The sequence below is a fragment of the Vitis vinifera genome, chromosome 2 (assembly GCF_030704535.1).
Source record: "Vitis vinifera cultivar Pinot Noir 40024 chromosome 2, ASM3070453v1".
Taxonomy (NCBI): domain Eukaryota; kingdom Viridiplantae; phylum Streptophyta; class Magnoliopsida; order Vitales; family Vitaceae; genus Vitis; species Vitis vinifera.
The window spans coordinates 2,474,725-2,499,021 of record NC_081806.1 but is presented as its reverse complement, the minus strand read 5'-3'; the positions used below and the strand labels follow the sequence as shown (position 1 = coordinate 2,499,021).

Sequence of the window (24,297 nt, the reverse complement as noted above, 5' to 3'; positions counted from 1 at the left end):
CTCGGCTCTTCCTGTCATCTAAGAGACAACCAAAGGAAGGGTTCCACCAATCCAAAAGAAGACATTTACCTTTAAACCACTTGACCCCTAAGTGCAACACCCTCACAGCTTCAGCGACATCTTCAAATTCAAAGAGTATAAACGACACTCCTAACAAAGCCAAGCAAAGATGTCCTCTCAATATCCAGTTGGACTATGCCCAAGACTTAAGGGGGTCGAAGAAATAGGGCTAAACCAAGCTCCTCCTCAAAACCTCCTTGTTACTATCAATCCCCTCATTTTTTGTTTCTAACCAAACAACATTTCGAATTTTAGTAGAATAAAAAAGATCTGTCTCTGGAAGTAGGTCATTCTTCCCAACACTGGCCCCATTGAGACTCCTCCCTCCTGAAGGAGAAGTTGAGTGCTCGCCATCCCTTTGAGCTAAGGAGAAGCCCAGACTTCTTAATTTCCCGACCAAAAGTTGCCAACCTCCAACCACTCTCTTGTCTTCGGGGAAAGCCAATGAGAATTTCTTACCTTCTACATCCCAGACCGTACAAAACAAAAACCAACTTGCTTTGTTTGAGCGCAATTCCAACTGATATCTTCTTCCCCCTCTGCCCCAGCTTTTTTGAATCGCTCCCCCACTTTGAGAAAACAACATGTCTTAGCTCCTTCTAAGAGGAAGGAGAAGCCCTTGTCACTGAAACGAATCTAAGAAGAAAAGTTGGGGCTCCTTTCGCAAACTGTTCCCAACACCTTCCCTTTGGCCTCATTGAGATCTCAAAGGTTTTCGATTCCACTCCAAACCAACACTTACCGTCGAGAGAAACCACTGTCATCTTGTTTATACCATGGGTAATGATTATCTATTACTTTAACAATAATTGAAACGAGTGCAAAGCATGACGATCACTTTTTTGGGGTTTGGAAGCAATGTTGGAGGTGTGAGGTTCTTAAACTTACCATGGTTGATTTGGCTAAAGAGGAAAAACTTTTATTCGTATATTTATATTACTATAACTAAATAATATAGAATATACTAAATTTTGGTAAGGGTTACATAAAAAAATATTTAATTAATTTTTTTCTTCTTATCTTATTTAGTAAGTTACCAAATTATAGTAATAAAATCTTTTTAAAATAATAAATAAAAAAATGGTGGTAAGCATTCCGAGTTTTGGTTTCCGTTGAGAGTATTAAGGGTTCGATCATTGGAAGGCTCCTGGTTAAAAAAATAAATAAAATAAAATATTTTAAAAAAATCCCATCTAATAATATAATAATATATATTGATAATAATTAAAATATTTTAAAAATAATAATTAAAAAAATGGTAAATTTTTTAGATTTGTATCATGAATAAGGAATAAAGAATATCTGTTGGATGTTGTAGGGCGGTAAGTATTCCAAGTTTTGGTCCCGTGGAGTGTCTTAATAATGAGAAGGTTCTTCAATTATCAATAAAATAAAATATTTAAAAAAAATAAAATCCCATTTAATAATATAATAATATATTCTGATAAGAATAAGTGACGATTTCTTTTATTTTCTATTTAATTTATTTTATGAAAGAAATTAGGGCTGGTAATTGAGTTTTAGAAGTGATTGTTTGGGCCTCCAAAATAATGGAAACTTAGTGGACAAAGTTAGCTGCATAGACAAACGCTGTCTTAATATTCTCTCCCTTCCTTACGAAGGAAAAAAAGACACCCATTCAGAGACCTAAGGCCTCTCCCTCCCCCTCTCTCTCTCTCTCTCTCTCTGCCCCTTCTCGCCTGCGAGTGAGTGCGAAAGCTTCCTCAGTGCCGGCAGATCGAGAGTGCGTTTCATCTAAATTAGTCTTCTGCCGATTCAGGTAACAAGAAAACCCTAATCTTGATTTCGCTCTCCTATGAAAAATTTTTATGCTTTAAGGTCTGGCAATCACAGCTGTATATTCTAAGGATTTTCGCGAACCCCAGTGAATCAAATCTGCAATATGTGAAAAATCATATTCGAATTGATTTTGTTAGGATTTTGTCTTGGAGAAGATTACATTTTTTTGTCAGTTCCTGATCTATTTTTGAAATGCCGATGCTGGCCGTTCTGCTTTAATCATAATGAATCCAATTTTAAGTGCGTGGCCGATCACCCAAAAATGTTCACTTTGGTATTGGAGGCAGACCCACACCTCGGAGTGCCATGGAACCGCGTGTCCACTAAGTGGTTGGTTTAATTCATGTAGTGTTATTCAAATAATTAATGATAGGTTCATTTTAGGAAAAGTAGTAGAAGATGTGAAAGCTTCTTCTTTGAAAATTTGAACGCTAAGGCAGTCATTATTACTCTTATCTTACTTTCTTTCTTCTGATAATTTAGCAATTCGGCCATGTTGTGAACAAAGAGAAGTTTGTTGTTTGGGCGAGTTATGTAGACAGAGCCCTTGCAATGATGGTGGCTTAACCATTGAAGATATGTCATGCATCCGGGTTATGGTGCATCAATCTCATTTTTTTTCTTCTAAGATTAGGGTTCAGGAAATTGCCAAAAGGGAAGCTTTCATGATATATGGGACCATGTACTCCAAATCCTACTACTTGTTTGTATTCTCTTTTGTATTTTCTGAACCTTCTATTGACCTGCTTTTCTTGCTGATATGAAAGTTGTTTCTTTACTGTTTAATCAATTTTGTTCCATATGTTTGTAGGTTCAAAATATTCTCTTTCCCGATAATCTTTTATGAATGTCCTTAAAAAAATACTATCATTTTGACTTCCAGAATATGTGTTTTTTGTTGGCATCCTCAGAATCACCTGGAGGACAAGTTGTCACTCTATGATTTAAATCCTCTGGATCATTTGTGCATTTGAATTACTTTGTTTATGTGGAATTCAGTATTTATGTGGGTTTAGCAAGACTAGCGTTGTAAGATCATGTACCTGTTGAAGCTTAATTAAATCTTCTGTTATTTTGTCTTTTGTTTGATTTGTGTTCTTATATTTCAGTTTTGGATTACATCCTGTTGCTGGTTTTGAACAAGGGAACCGTGAGGAAAGATGTTTGGTTCTAGTAACCGTAAGTCTTTATATTATTTTTCATCTTCTCAATTACCTCAAATCATTTTGTTGGTTTTGTTTTCTTCTTTTTCCCCTACATGCATATTCTTGGATGCTACCCTTCTCTTATCTCAGACCTTTTTTGGGAAAGAAACTTTTACTTGGGATACTAGGATTTAACTGGATGGATTTCTCCTTTTAAAGGGATGGATATATATTATTGCTTGATATTTTTTTCATTGGATTTGAAACTTTGGATGACCTTTTTAGCTTTTCAGTCTGTTATAATGTTATCCTTAGTTCTCTTGTTCTTGTGCTGGTGGTTTTCTTACTATTTTTTTTCCTTCCATTTTTATAAGAAATGGAATTTTTATTTCATGTTTCTTGTAAGCTCATAAATTATGCTTAGGCTTTTGAGTATGTGCCAAAATTTCCATCTTTTTTCTTTCTTAAGTTTTCTTTGCCCGCCTTTTTTTTATAAATATTTTACTGGAAGTTTCATCCTTTACTATTTTCCCACACTGAGTTATATTTGAATGCAACTGTTGAGTAGATCAATGGTTTTTCATGACTTTGATGCATTAATTTTAAATTTAACTACATCAAAAGATCTTGGAAATTTGGTTTCTTATAGAGATCATATTACTTGGCATTTGATTGAGCTTTTCAAATCATCAAATTGTTCAATTTTAGTAATTTTAACGTGGGTATGCCTTGCATATATTAATTCCCTTTTTTCCCCTGTTTTGGTATGGCAGAGGATGTTGTGGTTTTATTGTGCCATAGTGATCTTTGATGTTTAGTCTTTCTTTAACTTGTTTTTTCCATAGCTTTTACTTATAATGCATGGTCGCTGTTTGTTGTTTTATGGGCTTTTTAATTGATTAATTTAAAATTGCTTAACAGCATTTGGGCAGTCATCCAGTAGCCCATTTGGGTCTCAATCAGTTTTTGGGCAGACCAATAATGCTACTACCAATCCTTTTGCCCCTAAACCCTTTGGTAGTACAACCCCTTTTGGCGCACAGACTGGGGGTTCCATATTTGGTGGCACTTCAACTGGTGTGTTTGGTGCAACCCAATCTTCTTCCCCATTGCCTTCCACAGCAACATTTGGCGCTTCTTCATCACCGGCTTTTGGAAGTTCAGTGCCTGCTTTTGGAGCTTCTTCAACTCCTGCTTTTGGTAGTTCATCATCATCATTTGGCGGTGAGTATATTTATGGGGTATAATTAACTTTCCCCCTGTAATTTGTTGCTCCTACACTCGCCTGATTTTTGGTTTGACATTTGATGAGTTGAGGCTGGCTGTAAGGCATTATTTATTGGCAGTTTGAAGGAGTTAGCATTCTAATATCATTGGAGTTGTAGACTTCCAGTAGTGACTAGATAGCTGAGTTGCACATACGTTTCTTGTAATCTGACATATTTAGTTGCAATTTCAGTCGCTCTATGATTTTATGTCCATGAAAAGATGACATGCTGTTAAGGTGTTATTTCAGAATATGGTCTCTGATCTCTACATGGGATATTTGAATTGCCAAACCATCTTCTAAATTCTAAATATTTAAAAACATTGGTCTCTACCGTGTTTATTCATTAAAAAAAAAAAATTAAAAACGTTGGTGCTGCATTTTAAGTTGTGCCTGAAGTTTATGATGCCTTTGCTTTGGTTCAGGTGTTTATCTGCAATTTTAGGGTTATGTTCTCCTTCTATTGCTTCCTCCGTCATCTTCACAGGATTTTCATCTCTGGAGGAAATTTAAGATGACATTTTGGTTTTGTTACTTTCTTGGTTATTTTTGTCTAATAAATAAAGGAAGTTCTTTTATAACTTGGCAAAAGTGGGGAAGATATACAAAGCTATAAAGAAGCCATTACACCCATAAAAACCCAATTGTGCTTGCAAAATCATGGAAGCTAGCCTCTCCAAACTTTCCTGAGGAAGAGGCAATAAGAGCAAAAGTATCCAAAAATTTAGCACCTCATTTTCCTTAAGAAGTTATTATTATTCATAGATGTATTAGTCCATAATCTGTGAAAGTGATTATTCACTGTGCTTGGCAATGCTTAGCACATTAACAACGAAAAAGGATATGCCATAGGTTTGACACAGTGAAACAATGGATGAGTTGTTGCATTGATATGCCTATAAAAAAATTGTTGCACTGATACTATTTTTCCTTCATGCGTGCTAATAAGTTGGTAATATTTGGATTTTGTTGTGAGCATTGCCCATTATTCAATTTTTTTTTTCCTAAAACACACAAAGAATAATTGACATTTGGATTTCATTGCAAAGAGCCAAACACACAAAAGCTATAACCATCAAACAAACTAAAAATTCAATGCCTTGGAACCCTCAAGGAACCTTTAATGCAATTTTTCATTTAAGAACATGTTAGTCAGTTGTATTCATTCTTCTCTTTCTTGACAGTATTCTTTGTTTCCTATAAAAGAAAATTAGCAGAACATAATTTTTTTTCCTGTTTCCATTTCAATTCTACTGGTTTTATCATGAAAATATGAATTTAGCATTTCAAATATCATTTATGATTATTTTTATTATTGTCTTATTGACTTTTTGGGCCCAAAACTTGATTGAAATGCATTGTTCACAAAGTTCGGATGGGAAATTTTATTATTTCATTATTATTCTTAATCTTATTATTATTATTATTATTATTATTATTTATAACAAAGTTTTGTTCTGCAAAATTTATTACTGAATATCAATTCTCCATCTAAATTGTCACTTTCTTGCTTCTCCCTCTAAATAGTCAATTTTTAGCTAACCTGTGTTTTAAGTAGGTTTTGATTTTTGTTGTATCATTATTATTGGGCTGACTTTCGAGGATAGATGGAGATTAGTGAATGCCATTTGGGAAATTCTAAAATCATAATGATGAAGGTGATTGCTTGGTTCTAATGGTTCTATCATTGAGAGACAATGTCTAGAGGAGGTAGAAGACGGTTTACTGTGGAATCTAAAGCTTATGATCTTGTGATTGATGAAGTAGGAGGAAAGCTGAGAGGATGTGTTTGGGAGAGATGTAAAGGGCTATCATCTTGGATCAGATTTGGAGATGCAAGTCTTAGTAGTCTGCTGGTAGGTGTGGAGTCCTGCTGTAGAGATAGAGATGATAGTAATTGGTCCCTCGCATGGGAGGAGGGAAGGAAGTATAGATTGGAGCGTCGTACAAATGAGGTGGGTAGATTTATTCTCTGTTCTGTTCGTGATTTGGAGGCAAAAAGGTTTTGCTTAATTTTTCCAGAAGGAAAGTGTTGAGAGAGAGTGAGAAAGAAGAAAAACCTTAATTCTCATTCATGTGATCTCTACTTACAATTGAGAGATATATATATATATACAAGGCTAGGAGTCCTAACTACCATACATGTGACCTATATTAACAAGGAAAGATAATATACTATAAATACATTATATTCAACACTCCCCCTCAAGCTGGAGCATATACATCATATGCACCAAGCTTGTTACAAATATATTTAATCCTAGGACCTCTGAGAGATTTAGTGAAGATGTCTGCTAGTTGATCATTTGAATTAACAAAACTTGTAGCAACACATCCTGATGCGATCTTCTCTCTAATGAAATGACAGTCAACTTCAATATGCTTGGTCCTTTCATGAAAAACTGGATTGGATGCAATATGTAATGCGGCTTGGTTATCACAGATGAGTTTCATCTGTTCATCCTTTCCAAATCTCAACTCCCGAAGAAGATGTCTCAACCATATGAGTTCACATGTTGCCAAAGCCATAGCTCGATACTCGGCTTCAGCGCTAGATCTGACCACTACATCTTGTTTCTTACTCTTCCAAGATATTAGATTACCTCCAATAAAAACACAGTACCCTGAAGTGGAACGTCTATCTGTGGGTGAGCCAGCCCAATCTGCATCTGTGTAACCAACAACCTGAGTATGACTTCTGTTCTCGTACAATACACCTTGGCCTGGTGTACTTTTGATATATCGAAGAATGCGGATTACGGCATCCCAATGGCTATCACATGGTGACTGTAGGAATTGACTAACAACACTCACAGGAAAAGAAATGTCTGGACGAGTAATGGTGAGATAGTTCAATTTACCTACGAGCCGTCGATATCTCCCGGGGTCTCCTAAAGGCTCCCCCTGTCCTGGTACAAGTTTGACATTCGGATCCATAGGTGTGTCTACCGGTTTACAGTCTAACATACCGGTTTCTTCCAAGATGTCTAAAGCATACTTCCTTTGGGAAAGGACCACACCAGAACTAGATTGAGCTATCTCAATTCCCAAGAAATACTTGAGTTTCCCCAAGTCTTTGGTCTGAAAGTGGGTAAAAAGATGTTGCTTTAGTTTCTGAATACCATCCTGATCACTGCCTGTAATGACGATGTCGTCCACATAAACAACCAGATAAATACACTGCCCCAAGGAGTTATGATGATAAAAAACTGAATGGTCTGCTGTACTGCGAAGCATGCCAAACTCTTGAACAACAGAACTAAAACGGCTAAACCATGCTCGAGGAGATTGTTTCAAGCCATATAGAGAACGGCGTAACCTGCACACTAAACCAGACTCCCCCTGAGCAACAAAACCAAGAAGGTTGCTCCATATAAACTTCCTCGGCAAGATTACCATGAAGGAAGACATTTTTAATATCCAACTGATAAAGAGGCCAAGAACACATAGCAGCCATGGAGAGAAGCAAGCGGACAGAAGCAATCTTGGCAACAGGGGAGAATGTGTCACCATAATCAGAACCATAAACCTGAGTATAGCCTTTAGCAACTAAGCGGGTCTTAAGGCGATCAACCTGACCATCAGGACCAACCTTAACTGCATAGACCCAACGACAACCAACTGTAGATTTACCAGAGGGTAAAACAACAAGATTCCAAGTGCCATTAGAGTGCAGAGCAACCATTTCATCCACCATTGCCTGTCGCCAGCCTGGATGGGAAAGAGCTTCATGGGTGCTCTTTGGAAGAGAAACAAAGGATATAGCAGAAACAAAAGTAGAATAGGGTGAAGATAATCGATGATAACTCAAAAAATTGTAAATAGGATGAGGATTACGAGTAGAGCGAGTACCTTTCCGAACAGCAATGGGTAAGTCATTAGGAGAAGGCAGAGCTGGGGCAGGTGAAGCTGAAGGGATAGGAAGTGAGTCAGCAGGTGCCTCAGCAAAAGGGAGAGGAGCAACGACACGAGGGCGACGATGATAAACCTGAAGTGGTCGAGGGGGCATAGCATCAGGTGGGGAGACAATGGGAATGGGCAAGACTTCAGAAATAGGAAGAGACTCAGAAGTGGTGGAAAAGAATGGTGAGTCCTCAAAGAAGGTGACATCAACGGAGATAAAGTATCGATGAGTCTCAAGGGAATAACAACGATAACCCTTCTGAAGTCTGGAATATCCCAAGAAGAGGCACTTCATGGCTTTGGCGGAAAGCTTGTCCTGTCCAGGAGTGAGAATATGAACAAAGCAAGTACAACCAAAGACACGAGGAGGAAGGAAATAAAGTGGTTGGTCAGGGAAGAGAAGGGAGTGAGGAATCTGATTGTGTAAGACAGAGGAGGGCATACGATTAATCAAATAACAAGCGGTAAGAACAGCGTCCCCCCAAAAACGAAAAGGAACATTACTATGGAGGAGGATAGTACGAGCTGTCTCAACAAGATGTCGATTCTTGCGTTCAGCTACCCCATTTTGTTGAGGAGTATGAGCACAAGAAGACTGATGAAGAATCCCATGATGAGACATAAACGAAGTAAATGGGGCTGAAAAATATTCCCTGGCATTGTCACTGCGTAACACACGAATAGAAATATTGAATTGGGTTTGAATTTCAGCATAAAATTTCTGAAAAATAGAGAATAACTCAGCTAGATTTTTCATTAAAAATAACCAAGTACATCGAGAATAGTCATCAATGAAAGTGACAAAATACTGAAATCCTAAAGTAGACGCAGTCCGACAAGGACCCCAAACATCAGTGTGGACAATCTCAAAAGGAGACTTTGCCCGATTATTCAAACGCTTTGGGAACGAGACACGAGTATATTTCCCAAGCTGACATGACTCACACGGAAGCGACGACAAAGTGGAAAAACGAGGGACCATCTTCTGGAACTTGGAGAGACTAGGATGACCCAGACGATTGTGAATGAGGAGAGGAGCATCAGTGGAAATGCAAACTGCAGCAGATGAATCCGAAGGTGAGGTGATAGAGGCCTTGAGACTCACGTCCTATGCCAATCGTCTTCCCCGTACTCCGGTCCTGCAAGGTCTCAAATTTATCAGAAAACGTAATAGAGCAATTAAGAGTACGAGTGAGTTTGCTGATGGAAATAAGATTAAAAGGACATTCAGGAGTATAAAGGACAGAAGTGAGAGGTAGAGAAGGCAGAGGAAGGGCCAAACCAATACCTTTAGCCACAGTTTGAGAACCATTAGCTAAGGTAACAGTGGGTAAAGCAGAGGTAGTAGTAATAGAGGAGAGAAGATCCTTATTACCAGATAGGTGATCAGAAACTCCAGAATCTAGTATCCAGGGTCCAAGAGAAGATGTGTGGGTAAGGCAGGCAGAGGCATTACCAGGCTGGGCAACAGAGGCAATAGAAGCTTGAGATGCGGAGGAGCTCGTAGGCTGAGGCAGCGGAGAATCAAAGGACTGGGCCATATCCACTTATCTGGAGAATGAAGTATGTTTGGATCGAAGAAAGCCCTAATACAGCTTCAGATTGCGGCGTGGCACCACCGAAAAAGGGAGACAACCTCAGATCGCAGCGAGGTACCACCAAAAAGGTAGAAGAACACTTCCCAAGGCACGTGCAGGGATTGGGGTGGAGAAAAAGTAGCCGGAGCATCGCCGGAAAGACTGTTTGGAGGGCCGACAGAGACAAAAATCCCCAAAAGAGGTATGTGCAGGGCTCGGATGGGAGAACCAGGGAGGTAGGGAGGCTGGTCGGCGTCAGGCGAAGCTGGAGGAGGAGGCACGTCGCCGGAAAATGCCTCACGTGCCCTCACGCGCCGGCGCGTGAGATGCAGCTGCCGACCGGAAAATGGCGCGTGGATGCTCTTTTGGTGCTGGTGCCTTCACAAAAGTTGGAGATCTCCTCTAGGCGCTCCTTCTGGTATGGTCGGTGTCGGAAAAATAGGTCGTCGGAAAGTTCGTCGGAAAGTTCGCCGGCGGTGAGTGGTTTCTAACGATGATCCGACTGACCGGAAAGTATTGGGAGATGGGGAAGGTGACCGGAAAGAAACACGGTCACCGAAAGGTTTCCCGGAGTTGATGACACGGGAAACAGGAAAGAATTAGGTTTTCTTCCTTGGCTTTGATACCATGTTGAGAGAGAGTGAGAAAGAAGAAAAACCTTAATTCTCATTCATGTGATCTCTACTTACAATTGAGAGATATATATATATACAAGGCTAGGAGTTCTAACTACCATACATGTGACCTATATTAACAAGGAAAGATAATATACTATAAATACATTATATTCAACAGAAAGAGGCTATCTGGAGGATGGAACACCTTGGCTGAGATGCTGAGAGAGGTTGGGGTAGCTCCTTTTAGAGGAGTAAAGGACCCTCTTGCTCTTGAGGTGCTGAAGAAGGAAAAAGAGCCTGATCAAAGGACATATGCAGATGTAGTAAATCTGAGATTGGGGAGACTTGGGGACAAGGTTTGGCTGGAAGCGGGAGGGAGGGTGAAGCCTGGTAGATTAGAGCAACTGGGTCGTTGCTTAGTGGGTAGATGGGATAAGGTGGAGAACCATCCTCCTGCGTTGGATTATCTGAAAAACTGGGCTGTCAACGCTTGGCTCCTCAAAGGTAAGCTGGACATTGCTATAATGGGAGGTGGGCTAATACTATTTGAGTTCGAATTGATGAGTGAGGCCGAGCGTGTTCTTGCTAGAGGGAAGAGAAAGGTTCTAGGCAGTGTTTTAATGATGGAAAGATGGCACCCGGAGGTGGGGTGTTTCAGCAATGGTGCTTTTTCTAGGGAGGTATGGGTGAGAGTGGTAGGTCTTCCCCTTCATTTATGGAATCGAGAGGTGTTTAAGTTGATAGGAGATGGTTGTGGGGAGTTCATTGCTGTGGACTACAAGACGGAATCAATGGCAGAGCTGCAATGGGCTAGAATGTTGGTGAAATCGGCGGGCAGGGATACACCTTCCTCCGTCCAGATTGTGGATGAGATGGGGTGCTTCTCAGTCCAGCTGTGGTGGGAATCCCCACCTTGGTTCTCTCAGGTGGTGCCGGGGGGAAGTGCTCTCGGGAAAGGGGATGCAGTGGCTGTAGAAGTTGCAGGGAGTGGGTCTCGGGATGAGTGTAGAGGAGGCGTGATCGTGAAGGTTGGATAGCCAATGGAGCAGAGGGGAGTAGTTGAGCCGCCCTGTGGTAGTTCTTCAAAAGGGATTTCAGGCTGTCCATACGAGTTGGCTGGTAGGGGGCCTGGAAAGGAGGTGACTGATGGAGAAGACAGCTGCGGGATCAGCAGTCGAGATGGAGGGAAGTCAGCAAACATGGGAGGTTTTAAATTTGGGCCAGCTGCTTGTGTTTTTGGGCCCGATTGGGAGGCCCAAGCCAGGAGCGGGCTTGGAGATGGTGGTCTTAAGTCAGAATATGTGGGAGTCCAGATGTTTGGGCCAGACTGTGAGCCCAGGCTCATCACCTTAAAAGGGTGGGTAATGGGCTGCGAGGAAAGGCCTTTCCTCATAAAGGGGTCGATCGCGGGCTGCGAAGGGAGGGCCGATATGGGTTTTGAACCGGTGTTGGGAGGATTAAAAGAAAATAGGGCTTTTCCTTCTGCCGAGGTCGGGGGGATGGAGATTAGGGCTTCGATGGAAGCTTCGGGTGGCCAAGTTAAGGAAGACGGGGGGATCGCTTGCATCCTTGGTGTATCGGAGGTGACTTCAATTTAATCAGATTTCCAAATGAGAGCAGAAGAGGGGGAAGATTGTCTTCTTCAATGAGAAGATTTTCGGAAGTGATTGATGAATTGGATTTGAGGGATCTTCCCCTTCAGGGGGGTCCATTCATCTAGAGTGGAGGCCTGAACAATCAAGCTATGACCAGGTTAGACCGTTTTCTGGTGTCGAAGGATTGGGAGGATCACTTTAAGGGGGCGGTGCAGTGTACTCTCCCTAGGCCTGTGTCCGACCACTTCCCTATTCTATTGGATGGGGGAGGGGTTAGAAGAGGTCCTGTTCCTTTTCGGTTTGAAAATATGTGGCTTAAGGAGGAGGGATTTAAGGATCTGATGAAGGGGTGGTGGCAGAGTCTAAGCTTTAATGGCTCGTTTAGCTTTATCCTTGCTGAGAAGCTGAAGGCTTTGAAGGCTATTCTAAAGTCGTGGAATAAGGAAGTTTTTGGGCAGGTGGATGTCAATAAGAAAGTGGCCCTGGACAAGGTAAATTTCTGGGATGGTCAGGAGAAGCTTCGCCCCTTATCTTTGGAGGAACTGGAAGCTAGAAAGGTAGCAAAGGGGGACTTCGAAAAATGGGCTCTAATGGAGGAGGTTTCTTGGAGACAAAAATCTAGAGAAGTTTGGCTAAGGGAGGGGGATAGAAACACAGGTTTTTTTCACAAAATGGCTAACTCCCATAGAAGGAGAAACTGCCTGTCCAAGATTAAAGTGGACGGAGTATGGCTGACAGAGGAGCAGGAGATAAAGAGGGGTGTGGTTAGAGCTTTCAAGGACCAGTTGACTGACCCGGGGGGCTGGCACCCTTCTATGGAAGGTCTGGACTTTAATAGAATTGGTGATGAGGATGCAGCTAGACTGGAGGAGGTGTTTTCAGAGGAAGAGGTCCTCAAGGCTCTTTCAGACCTGAACGGGGACAAGGCTCCGGGTCCAGACGGCTTCCCCATTAGGTTTTGGCAATTTTGCTGGGATGTTGTCAAAGAAGAGATTATGGGTTTTCTGTTAGAGTTTCATGAGCGCGGCAGATTCGTTAGGAGCCTAAATTCGACCTTCTTGGTCCTAATCCCAAAAAAACCTGGAGCCGAGGACCTTAGAGACTTCAGACCGATCAGTTTGGTGGGCGGATTGTACAAACTGTTGGCAAAAGTGTTAGCCAACAGACCTAAGAAGGTAGTGGGCAAAGTGGTGTCTTCAGCCCAAAACGCTTTTGTTGAAGGAAGACAGATTCTTGATGCTGCCCTTATTGCCAATGAGGCAATAGATTCTCTGTTGAAACGAAACGAGAGTGGGTTGTTATGTAAATTGGATTTAGAGAAGGCATACGATCACATAAACTGAAATTTTTTGCTGTTTGTATTGCAAAGCATGAGTTTTGGGGAGAAGTGGATTGGGTGGATATCCTGGTGCATCTCTACAGCAACGTTTTCAGTATTGATCAATGGCACCCCGGAAGGCTACTTCAACAGTTCAAGGGGGCTGCGTCAGGGGGACCCCCTATCTCCTTACCTATTTGTGATAGGAATGGAGGTCCTTAGCAGGCTGATCCATAGAGCAGTGGAGGGAGGGTTCCTATCAGGCTGTAGGGTTGATGGAAGGGGTGGGAATGGGGCTTTAGTCTCTCATTTGCTGTTTGCCGACGACACATTAGTGTTTTGTGAAGCTTCTGAAGACCAGATGGTCCACTTAAGCTGGTTGCTGATGTGGTTTGAAGCCATATCAGGTTTGAGAATCAACTTGGACAAAAGCGAAATTTTACCGGTTGGTAGAGTGGAGAATTTGGAAAATTTGGCTCTTGAGGCTGGCTGTAAAGTGGGTAGGCTGCCTTCTTCTTATTTGGGGATCCCTTTGGGGGCGAACCACAAGTCTGTGGCTGTTTGGGATGGGGTGGAAGAGAGATTTCGGAAACGGCTGGCCTTGTGGAAGAGGCAATTTATTTCCAAAGGAGGGAGAATTACTCTAATCCGGAGTACATTGTCAAGTATGCCTATATACTTGATGTCTTTACTCCGAATGCCAAGAGTGGTGAGTCTAAGGTTGGAGAAAATTCAAAGGGATTTCTTATGGGGAGGGGGTGCGTCGGAGAGGAAGCCTCACTTAGTTAATTGGGATACCGTTTGCATGGATAAAAGGAAGGGGGGTTTGGGAGTTAGACGCCTTTCCATCCTTAATAGGGCCCTTCTTTGCAAGTGGAATTGGCGGTTTGCGATTGAAAGGGAGAACTTTTGGAGGCATGTCATTAGTAGGAAGTTTGGGGAGGAAGAAGGGGGTTGGAGTTCTAGAGAAGTTAGGGAGAGTTATGGAGTAGGATTTTGGAAGGAAATAAGGAAGGAAGGTGCCCTTATGCAAAATAAAGTCGCTTTTTTAGTGGGGAATGGTAGAAGGGTAAAATTTTGGAAAGATATATGGTGGGGGAACTTCCCTTTATGCAATTCTTTTCCCTCCTTGTATGCTTTTGCTTCCTCTAAGGAGGCTTGGGTAGAGGAGTTTTGGGACTCTTCGGGAGTGGAAGGGGCGTGGAGTCCTAGATTTTCTAGGCCATTCAATGATTGGGAGGTGGAGGAGGTGGAGAGGCTTCTTTTGACAATCCGAGGTGCAAGGCTTAGTCCTCTTATGGAAGATAGAATGATGTGGAAGGTGACTTCGAATGGGAGTTTTTCAGTTAAATCTCTCTATAATGATCTATCTTCAAGAAGAGCTGGTCTTTTCCCTCATGGTGTGATATGGAACCCTAGTGTGCCTTCCAAAGTGAGTTTCTTTGCTTGGGAGGCTTCTTGGGGTAAGGTGCTTACTATGGATCAGCTTAAAAAGAGGGGATGGGCTGTTGCTAACAGATGTTTTATGTGCTGTGAGGAAGAGGAGTCAATTGATCATATTCTTATACATTGCTCCAAGGCAAGAGCTTTATGGGATTTATTGTTTGCCCTTTTTGGAGTGTGTTGGGTCCTCCCTTATTCAGCTAGAGAGACTCTTATTGAATGGAGGGGCTTTATGTTGGGCAAGAAGCATAGAAAGGTGTGGAAGGCAGCCCCGTTGTGCCTCTTTTAGGCGGTTTGGATGGAAAGAAACAAGATTACTTTCGATAATGAGGACTTTTTGGTTCATAGGTTGAAAAATTCTTTTGTTTGTAATCTTTGGGTGTGGACAAAATCAATTGTAAATGAAGGCCCTCTCACTTTACCTAGTTTTCTTGATTGGCTAGGCGCTAGATGAGGGTCGGGTTTGTTTTTTCTCTTCTCTTGGGTGTGCCTTAAGGGTCCTTTTGTATACTCCCTGTATGCTTTGGGCTTTCCTATTGGTGCCCTTTTCTAATATATTTCTGCTTTTGCCTATCAAAAAAAAAATTATTATTGGGCTAATAATTAGTTCCTCCTTAACAAGATAATAATATAAAATCTAATAATTAAGAACTTAGTATGCATTTGGATGCATTTCCGTTTTTAAAAACAAAAAATAGTAGTACTTTCTATATAAAATGCAAGAAGTCTTGGAGACTTACAATGAAATTGTAATGGGTTTTAGAAATTCATTAAGACAATTGAGGTATTAAGAATTTTTTACTATTGCAAATTTTAAATTTTTTTAAAGTGATCTTTAAGAACATAAGAAACTCTACACTCTTTTGTATAAAAGTTTCCACTTTTAAAAATAGAAAATAGGAAGTGCATCAAACAAAGCCTTAGTCTTCTAGGTTATGTTTCTGTCCTTGTGATTAAAAGAGACAGTTCTCTTGCAGTGGTTTCATTTCATTGTTTTTTTTTTCTTTCTGATTAAGGTCACAATATTATCTTTAATAGCCACCTCTCACTCCCTCTCTTTACTCCAAATTCTGTATGCAAGTGTTATTTTTAATCCCAGCAGATCTTCTCTTGATTGAAATCTCTTGTTGCATACTTGTTCTTGATTTCCTCTAAACTGATAATTCTTTTTTGATGTTTTTTACATTTTTTTTCTTTAATGTAGGATCTTCTGTATTTGGGCAGAAGCCTGGTTTTGGAGGTTTTGGGTCCACTCCTACTCAAACAAGTCCTTTTGGAAGTGCTTTTCAACAGTCGCAACCAGCATTCGGAAGCAGTCTATTTGGTTCCTCTACGCCTTTTGGTGCAAGTCAAGCTGCATTCGGTGCTAGTAGCACCCCAGCCTTTGCTGCCACAAGCACACCAGCATTTGGTGCTACCAGCACACCAGCGTTTGGTGCTACTAGTACTACGCCCGCATTTGGTGCTACAAGCACCCCTGCCTTCGGTGCTACAGGCACTTCTGCCTTTGGTTCAACACCAAGTCCAACATTTGGTAGCACAGGCAGTGCATTTGGTGGTTCAGGCGCCCCAGTCTTTGCATCTAGTGGAGCATTTGGCGCTTCAAGCACCCCTGTTTTTGGATCATCAACTACATCTGCATTTGGTACCTCAAGCACTCCAGCATTTGGTGCTTCAAGCACCCCTGCCTTTGGTGCTTCTAGTACCCCATCTTTCAGTTTTGGGTCAACTCCAGCATTTGGCCAATCAACTGCTGCATTTGGTAGCAGCCCCTTTGGAACAGCTACTTCTCCTTTTGGAGCTCAAAGCTCTCCATTTGGTGAGTTATCTTAAATATTTATGGTTGGGTATATAATCTGGAATTTAAGGGGTCATTGGGTTTAGCATTCTCTTTTAGAGTACAAAAGAAGTTGATAGCTTGCTCCTCTTGCTCTTTATCTGTTTCACCATCACTGATATTTGTTTTCTCATGAGCTGTTGCACAGGAGCCCAGGCCACAACGCCAACATTTGGGGGCACTGGTTTTGGGCAGTCAGCTTTTGGGGGTCAACGTGGCGGAAGTAGAGTAGCTGCTTACACACCAACTACTGAAGTAGATAGTGGCAGTGGTACGCAGCCTGTGGGAAAGCTGGAGTCAATATCTGCCATGCCTGTCTACAAAGATAAAAGCCATGAAGAGCTGAGGTGGGAAGACTACCAGTTGGGGGACAAAGGTATTGAAATTTCATTAAAATCTTGAATATGTATTTATCTTCTTGTATGCAGTGATGTGGACCAACTCTATACTCTTTCAGGTGGACCAGCTCCTGCTAGTCAGTCTACAGGTGGGGTTGGCTTTGGTGCATCCAACACACAGTCAAATCCTTTTGCTGCTTCACCAGCATTTGGTCAGTCATCTGCTAATCCTTTTTCCTCCTCAACATCTTCAAATCCATTTGCTCCAAGGACTCCAGCCTTTGGCAGTTCTGGCTTTGGAGGCTCATCCACTCCTGCATTCAGTTCATCCCCCTTTGGTGCTTCATCCACATCCAACCCTTTTGGATCAACTTCATCTGCAACACCTTCTATATTTGGAGCATCATCAACCCCTCCATTTGGAGCCAGTTCTTCTCCGTCTCTTTTTGGAGCATCAAGCTCATCAGGCTTTGGGTCATCACCTTCAATTTTTGGTTCCACTCCAGCTCAGGGAACAGCTCCAGCATTTGGTTCTGGCTTAAATTTTGGTAACACTCAATCATCACCATTGTTCCAGTCTTCAACACCTTCTCTTGGGCAGACGGCTTCTGCTTTTGGACAATCTACCTCGGCATTTGGACAGAGCACTACCCCTTCCTTTGGTCAATCAAGCATATTCAACACACCTTCGACTGGGTTTGGGGGAAACTTGTTTTCAAGTGCTCCACCACTACTCTCTACAAGCAACCCTGTGGGTTTCGGTCAAACAACTGTAAGCCTCTCTTGAAATTTTCATTACGTGTCTCTGTTAACATCTCTAAGCTCTTTTCTGGAAGACTTCAGTTCATTTATAGTATAAAATTTACCTTATGGATTGCATTATGTTGCACCAATCAGTGTAGGGGAGTCAAGATTTGACATGGATAATTGGTAAGTTAGAAAATATTAGGATTCATGGACATGATGTTCTAAAAAACATCAAAGGTGGGACTGAACTTGTAGAATTGTTTATGTTGAACTGTAAAGTAGTAATTTCATAGGAAAATATTATATATGCATGAACAGAGATTTTATAAGCTTGACAATGTTATCTTTTTTTCACTGGAAATTTATTGCATACTCCACCATGTATGATAATTTTGGGTCATGTCGCACTTTACATGATGATTCTGACGTTTTGTTTTTTTAATTTATTTATTTTTTCTTATCGGAAACTCTTTTAGTATTTTGGGTCCCTGCTAGGACTTGAACCCGGAACCTACCACATCACCACCCTCATATGTTTCCCTTTGAACCAAGCCTCAAGAGCAACTCTTACTATGTTTTGTAGTGCTCCTCTAGGCTCTAGCCTGGTTCAGGTCTTAATTCTTAGTGTTTAAGCATTTGATTGATTTCAAAATTTTATTTTATTTATGTCTGTAGCCCTCTCTTTCAACACCATTTCAACCTGCTCAACCTGCTCAGACAATTGGTGCTTTTGGCTTTAGCAACTTCGGTCAGACACAAGCAGGTAATTCAATTTATTTTATTTAGTTATTTCATTTCTTGCTGACATAGACCTTGAACATTTGGCCTTTTTATTTTGTGGTGTTGACTTCTTTTTTCTTTCTTATTTTGGTTCCTTCATAGCTGGTGCAAGTGGCTTTGGTGGGGGGTCAAACATTTTTGGTTCAAATGCCTTTGGACAATCGTATGTTTCGCCTCTTGTATTTATTGCCTTCTTTTCAATAAAAGTGCCTATTTTATTTCTGCATGGCCACCCAGGTGGCGGTGGTATGACCATTTTGACATCCAATGTTCATTTTGTCCTTATGTTAACATATCTAGATTGACACAATATATTGAATGGGCTATTTTAGGTCTCATCAATTTTATTTGAAATAGTAAGAAGATTTATATGCCTGTGTATTCTGCTCTATATGGTAGTAATGATCGCTGATAAAAAAAAATGGTAGTAATTGTCTTACTGACGTGTGCTTATTTATGTAACAGATCTGCTGCTCAAAACTCTGTAGTTGTGCAACCTGCTCCTGCAGCAAATCCTTTTGGAACTCTACCTGCAATGCCTCAAATGTCGATTGGTCGCACTGGAACTGCACCTTCTATTCAATATGGGATTTCTAGCATGCCTGTAAATATGATCTGTCCTGAACCTTGGTTTATTTGCTTTAGAAATTTGATTTGGTTCAGTTTCCTTTTTTTTCATTGTTAATCAATGTTTATGATAGCAGTTGCTACTCTTATGTGCCATTTCCTTATATTCTGCTGTGAGGAAAAATGGGATGAAATTTATTGTATAAATCTATCCGATGATGGCTTTGAAACAGGTTGTTGACAAGCCTGCTCCTGTTAGAATATCATCCTTATTGACTTCTCGACACCTCTCTCAAAGGCGGATTAGGTTGCCTGCAAGGAAATATCATCCTAAAAATGATGCTCCAAAGGTGAGATAATTATTTTTTTTTAAAAAAACCTTAATTTGAAGCTTCAAAATGTCTGGCTGAAAAAATGCTTTCTTACCATGAAACTTAACTGTTGTATACAGGTGCCATTTTTCAGTGATGATGAAGAAACACCTAGTACACCAAAGGCAGATGCTCTCTTTGTACCCAGGGAGAATCCAAGATCTCTTGTCATTCGCCCAATGGAACAGTGGTCTTTGAGATCTAATGCAGAAAAAACATCTCCATTGAAGGAGGCATCTAAACCAGTACATGAGAATGGTAAATTTTTTTGTATTTTGCACTACCTGGAAGATATTTGTTGTATTTTAGGAATAGAACTAATAGATAACATGCCACGAAGAAATATTAGAACTAGTATAAGAGTTCTTGTATTACTAGTGAGATTAATTTCTTAAAAGCTGCTATCTTTTTTAATGCACCTAGGTAGGTTATTCTATCCCAAATCAAGGGTGGATGATCAAGTACCACCTGAAGACTAAGGAGCCCAAAAAGAAACCTCAACCTATGAGAGAGAGGCCTTGTGGAATCAAGTGATTAGAGGGAAGTATGGGGAAGATAGAGGGGGTTGGTGCTCTCGGGAAGTGAGAGAGGCGCATGGTGTGGGGTTGTGGAAAGGAATAAGGATGAACTGGGAATTGGTGGGCGCTAGGATTTTATTCCTTGTAGGTAATGGGTGGAGGGTGAGATTTTGGAGGGATAGATGGTGCGGGGATTCCCCTTTGTGTGTGTCATTTCCTTCCTTGTTTGCTTTGTCTGTTGATAAGGAAGCGTGGGTGGCGGATATTTGGGACCCCTTGGCTGAGGGGGGTTGGGGGGGTTGGAATCCCTGTTTTTCAATAGCCTTCAATGATTGGGTGGTGGAGGAAGCAGAAAGATTCTTGGAGCGGCTACATGGGAAGAGAGTGCTTGGAGATGTGGATGATATGGTGTTTTGGACCGAAACAAAGAGTAGAAAGTTCTCGGTCAAGTCTCTCTACCTTGCACTAGAAGCGGGCTGCCCTTCTTTGTTTCTTTCTAGCTGCATTTGGAATGTGTGGTGCAGCCCAAGATTAGTTTCTTTGAGTGGGAGGCTACGTGGGGCAAAGCCTTAACCCTAGATCTTGTTCAGAAAAGAGGATGGGCCTTGGCGAATAGATGTTTTATGTGTCTTGAAAAAGAGGAGACCATAGACCATCTTCTTCTACATTGTTCAAAAACAAGGGTCTTATGTGATTTACACTTTACTTTGTTTGGGGTGTCATGGGTGCTGCCTTCTTCAGTTAGAGAGACTCTCTTTAGCTGATATGGTTCTTTTGTGGGCAAAAAGCGCAAGAAGGTGTGAAGAGCTGCTCCTCTTTACATTTTTTGGACGGTTTGGAAGGCGAGAAATAGATTGGCCTTAAAGGATGATGTGTTGTCAATCCAGAGACTTAAATACTCTTTTGTTCTTTCTATTTGGTCAGAGGCTAAGTTGTTTATAGTTGACTGCCCTCTAACTATAGTTAATTTTATTGATTGGTTGGGCTCTAACTAAGGTTGTTTGCTGGGCCAGCTGGGTGTTTTTTTTCATTTTTGGCCATTGTGGCGGTGGGTGTATAAGTATTGTATACCTTGAGTCGCTTTTTTGGCGTCTCTTTTTATATGAGATTTTTCTTTACCTATCAAAAAAAAAAAAAAATTGTTTTTCACAAATTGCCCTAGGTCTACTACCCCAAATCCCGACCCTTAAATTATAAGAAGCTTGTTAGAAAATGTTATCCGAAACAGACAGCTTTCTCCACTGATTTGGTACAAGGATTTCTGGAACTGACCTGGGACCATCTTAGACCACCATTGAAGTATGGTGTTGCAAGCAGCCAAAGCATGCATTGTTGCTTCTTAAAGTTTATTAGAAGTATGGTAGGCTAAATTTTCCAGAATATCATTCTGTGGTGATCCCACTTCCATTGTTTGATGTAAGAACTTGTGAGCAACATTAATTCATGATGTAAGAACCTGTACTCGATGAAGGAGGGAGTTCTTTTATGTCCTCTCTCTTGGGCATTGCTTTTATTTCAATGCACTTCTTTGCTGGGTGCAGTTAATAATATTTTGCTTGCCTATATATAAAAAAAATAAATTAATTCACATGATGGTTGATAGCTTGATTTTGGTGGCGCTTGATACTGAAAGAGTGGACACCCTCATTGCCTCTCTTTTTCTTGATTTATGTTGTCTTGGGAGAGAGGGCTCACACACAAACTGTGCTTTATAGGTGAAGAACAGTCTGTTCCTATCTCTCATATGCTTGGCTTAAGTCATGTTAGAATTAATAAGGTCGATAATCATTACAAGGAGTTTAATTTCCTTTTTTCCTATGTATTTGAGAGCATAATGATGTTTTTCAACTGTTTTCTAGTATTCTTCTCTGGAGTACGTATTGGTTAATTTATCTTTCATCTTATTTATGAAGGATATGCGATTCTTCCTTGCATTTCTTTATCTGTAATGCTTTACATGTCTTTGTTATTTGCTTGTATCAATAAATTCTGATTTGTCTGCTATAAAAGCTATATATGTATATGCAATTATGTTTTTCTTTCAAATTCAGGATTACCGACTTACAACTGTTTTATTTTAACTTCTTTAATTTATTTTTGTAAAATGCTATCTTCATTCCCAGGTAAAGTGTCTGAAGAAGGATTAAATGGCTCCAATGCTGGTGATAAGGATGGTAAGTGTACAGGTTATATGTTCTAAATTTTGTTTTGACTTTTGAGTTAGCAAATGTCACCCTGACTTTGTTCTATTATGCTGTGCTTGTTGGCTTCACACATTTTTCTGTTGAGGTTCACAGATAAATTTCGTGTGATAGTACTGCAGACATTGGCTTTGTTTCGTAGAAGTTTCATTGAATCTGGCCATGCCTGGATGTCTAGAGTAGGAATTGATAAATTGGAATGGTTGATTCCGATGCAAACATTTAGTTGCATGTGGAATCAAAGTCTGGATCACCTGGGAAATCCCTGGAGTGTGTTGGAATCCTTGCTGGAGTTGTGATTATCAACTGGAGCGCCTCAAATGGTCTAAAACATGGCTGTTTGATATCCTTTCTTGCTTATTCTATTATTCCCACCAATATGGGAATGAGGACACCATTGCCTCAGATGGTAATAAGATAGCCACCAATATGGGGAATCTGATTCCTGTATGGCTAGGATTCCTCACTTGATAATGCATAATGAATGCTGGTATTTGGTAAATGCAGAATAGGATTCCCATGCTGGTCCTCGATCCTTGTAACCATTCACACTTTAACTTATTTTCCTCTGGCCCTGAACAGTAGGATAGTTTAATCATTCTCTAGTCATTTTATGGCTGCCAAATTACAGTTAGTTCTATATTCAAGCATGTCATTTAGTCAGCTGTGATAAATACATCTAAGACATACCAAAAAACTCACATTTTCACAAGGAAAATCATTTAGTTGGAATAAGCTTTACATGTCAACATATTCCCTAATTGACTTGTTTAGTTTGATAACCAGCTGAAACATGAGTTTTTGAAATTAAAAGGATGACATTTATGGAACCTATGTTAAGTTTGTAAGCTAGTCTGTGCTTGTGTTTACTGTCTTAATTTGTTTTTCATAATTGTTCCAGCAAATCTTGTTGAAAATGGCCTTGCCAAGGAGCGAATTCATACCATGAAGCCCAACCAGAAACCTAATGGAGTACATGATGATCATTCCATACAAAAAGGTGACTCGTATATCACTCTTACTGGGCACAGAGCTGGTGAGGCAGCCATTGTGTATGAACATGGGGCTGACATTGAAGCACTAATGCCAAAGCTTCGACGCTCTGATTACTACACGGAGCCTCGGATCCAAGAATTGGCAGCCAAGGAAAGGGCTGAACCTGGGTTCTGCCGCCGTGTTAAGGACTTTGTGGTTGGAAGGCATGGCTATGGCAGCATAAAATTCATGGGGGAGACAGATGTGCGGCGGCTTGATCTTGAGTCCCTTGTCCAGTTCAACAATCGAGAAGTGATTGTTTATATGGATGACAGCAAGAAACCTCCTGTTGGACAAGGCCTCAACAAGCCTGCTGAGGTGACCCTTCTAAACATAAAATGCTTTGACAAAAAGACCGGAGTTCAGTATACAGAAGGGCCAAAAATTGGTAAATACAAGGAGATGCTGAAGAGGAAGGCTGAGGACCAAGGTGCTGAGTTTGTGTCCTATGATCCCATGAAAGGAGAATGGAAGTTCAGGGTCAACCATTTCAGTAAATACGAGCTTGGAGATGAAGAGATAGATGACTGGGATATGCATGCTGTCCTGTATTGCTGATAAAAAGTGGGTGATGTGGATATGCCTTAAATGACTGGTTTTGTGGGTGACTTTGTTGTTCTGTGTGCAGACGACATCATCCTGGAGGAGGGGTAGATTGAGATTGTATAGAATTTACCAGAAATTTTGTGGCATATTAGTGTTGGTTCTGCCTGTGGGATTAGCTCTATCATCTGTTTGTCACGTGGCTGTCGATCACGTGCTTTCTTGTGTTGTGGTCTCTACTCTTTGTTTTTCTTTGTTGAGCTTATACAGGGTTTGTTTTCTTTCCCATTAATTGTGACCCATTTTTCTTGGCTTGGTTTCTACTTTTAGGGAAAGATGGACGAAAAAGGGTTTGGTTGGACAAAAAAATTTGATATTTGCAATTTTGTTTGGAAATGAAGTTACCCCTTATTCCTGGTTGTTTAAGAAAAATTTATACATATATTATATTTCTATCTAAAATTTACATTGGCCTCTCAAACAGCCGATGAGTCGATGCCCAATCATCAAGCGCCATCTGATATTGGTCTGTCAAGCAAACATGCATGGATAGAGGGATAGAGAGAAGGGATTAGCGGTTGATTCTTTTTAAATATGCAGTTGATGGTTTTAAAATATTCGAGTCTGAAAATCTT

General features: G+C 40.7%; 1 protein-coding gene across 1 annotated transcript; it reads left to right on the top strand.

The window, feature by feature from the left end:
* Positions 1 to 1,617: 1,617 nt before the first annotated feature.
* LOC100249633 (nuclear pore complex protein NUP98A) lies at positions 1,618 to 23,954 on the top strand. Its single transcript, XM_010662155.3, has 13 exons — positions 1,618 to 1,840; positions 2,970 to 3,039; positions 3,927 to 4,229; positions 15,930 to 16,544; positions 16,711 to 16,938; positions 17,020 to 17,672; positions 18,323 to 18,410; positions 18,530 to 18,590; positions 18,893 to 19,031; positions 19,228 to 19,344; positions 19,446 to 19,623; positions 22,007 to 22,057; positions 22,986 to 23,954. The coding sequence occupies exons 2-13, from the start codon at positions 3,021 to 3,023 to the stop codon at positions 23,675 to 23,677; spliced, it is 3,144 nt and encodes a 1,047-aa protein (XP_010660457.1). The 5' UTR covers positions 1,618 to 1,840; positions 2,970 to 3,020; the 3' UTR covers positions 23,678 to 23,954.
* The last annotated feature ends 343 nt before the right edge of the window (positions 23,955 to 24,297 follow it).

What these genes read in the sequence shown, in the direction of transcription:
- LOC100249633 (XM_010662155.3), top strand. An exon ending in TTCATCATCATCATTTGGCG is followed by an intron (nt 4,230 to 15,929) that starts GTGAGTATATTT and finishes TCTTTAATGTAG; the next exon opens with GATCTTCTGTATTTGGGCAG. An exon ending in TGGGTTTCGGTCAAACAACT is followed by an intron (nt 17,673 to 18,322) that starts GTAAGCCTCTCT and finishes TTATGTCTGTAG; the next exon opens with CCCTCTCTTTCAACACCATT.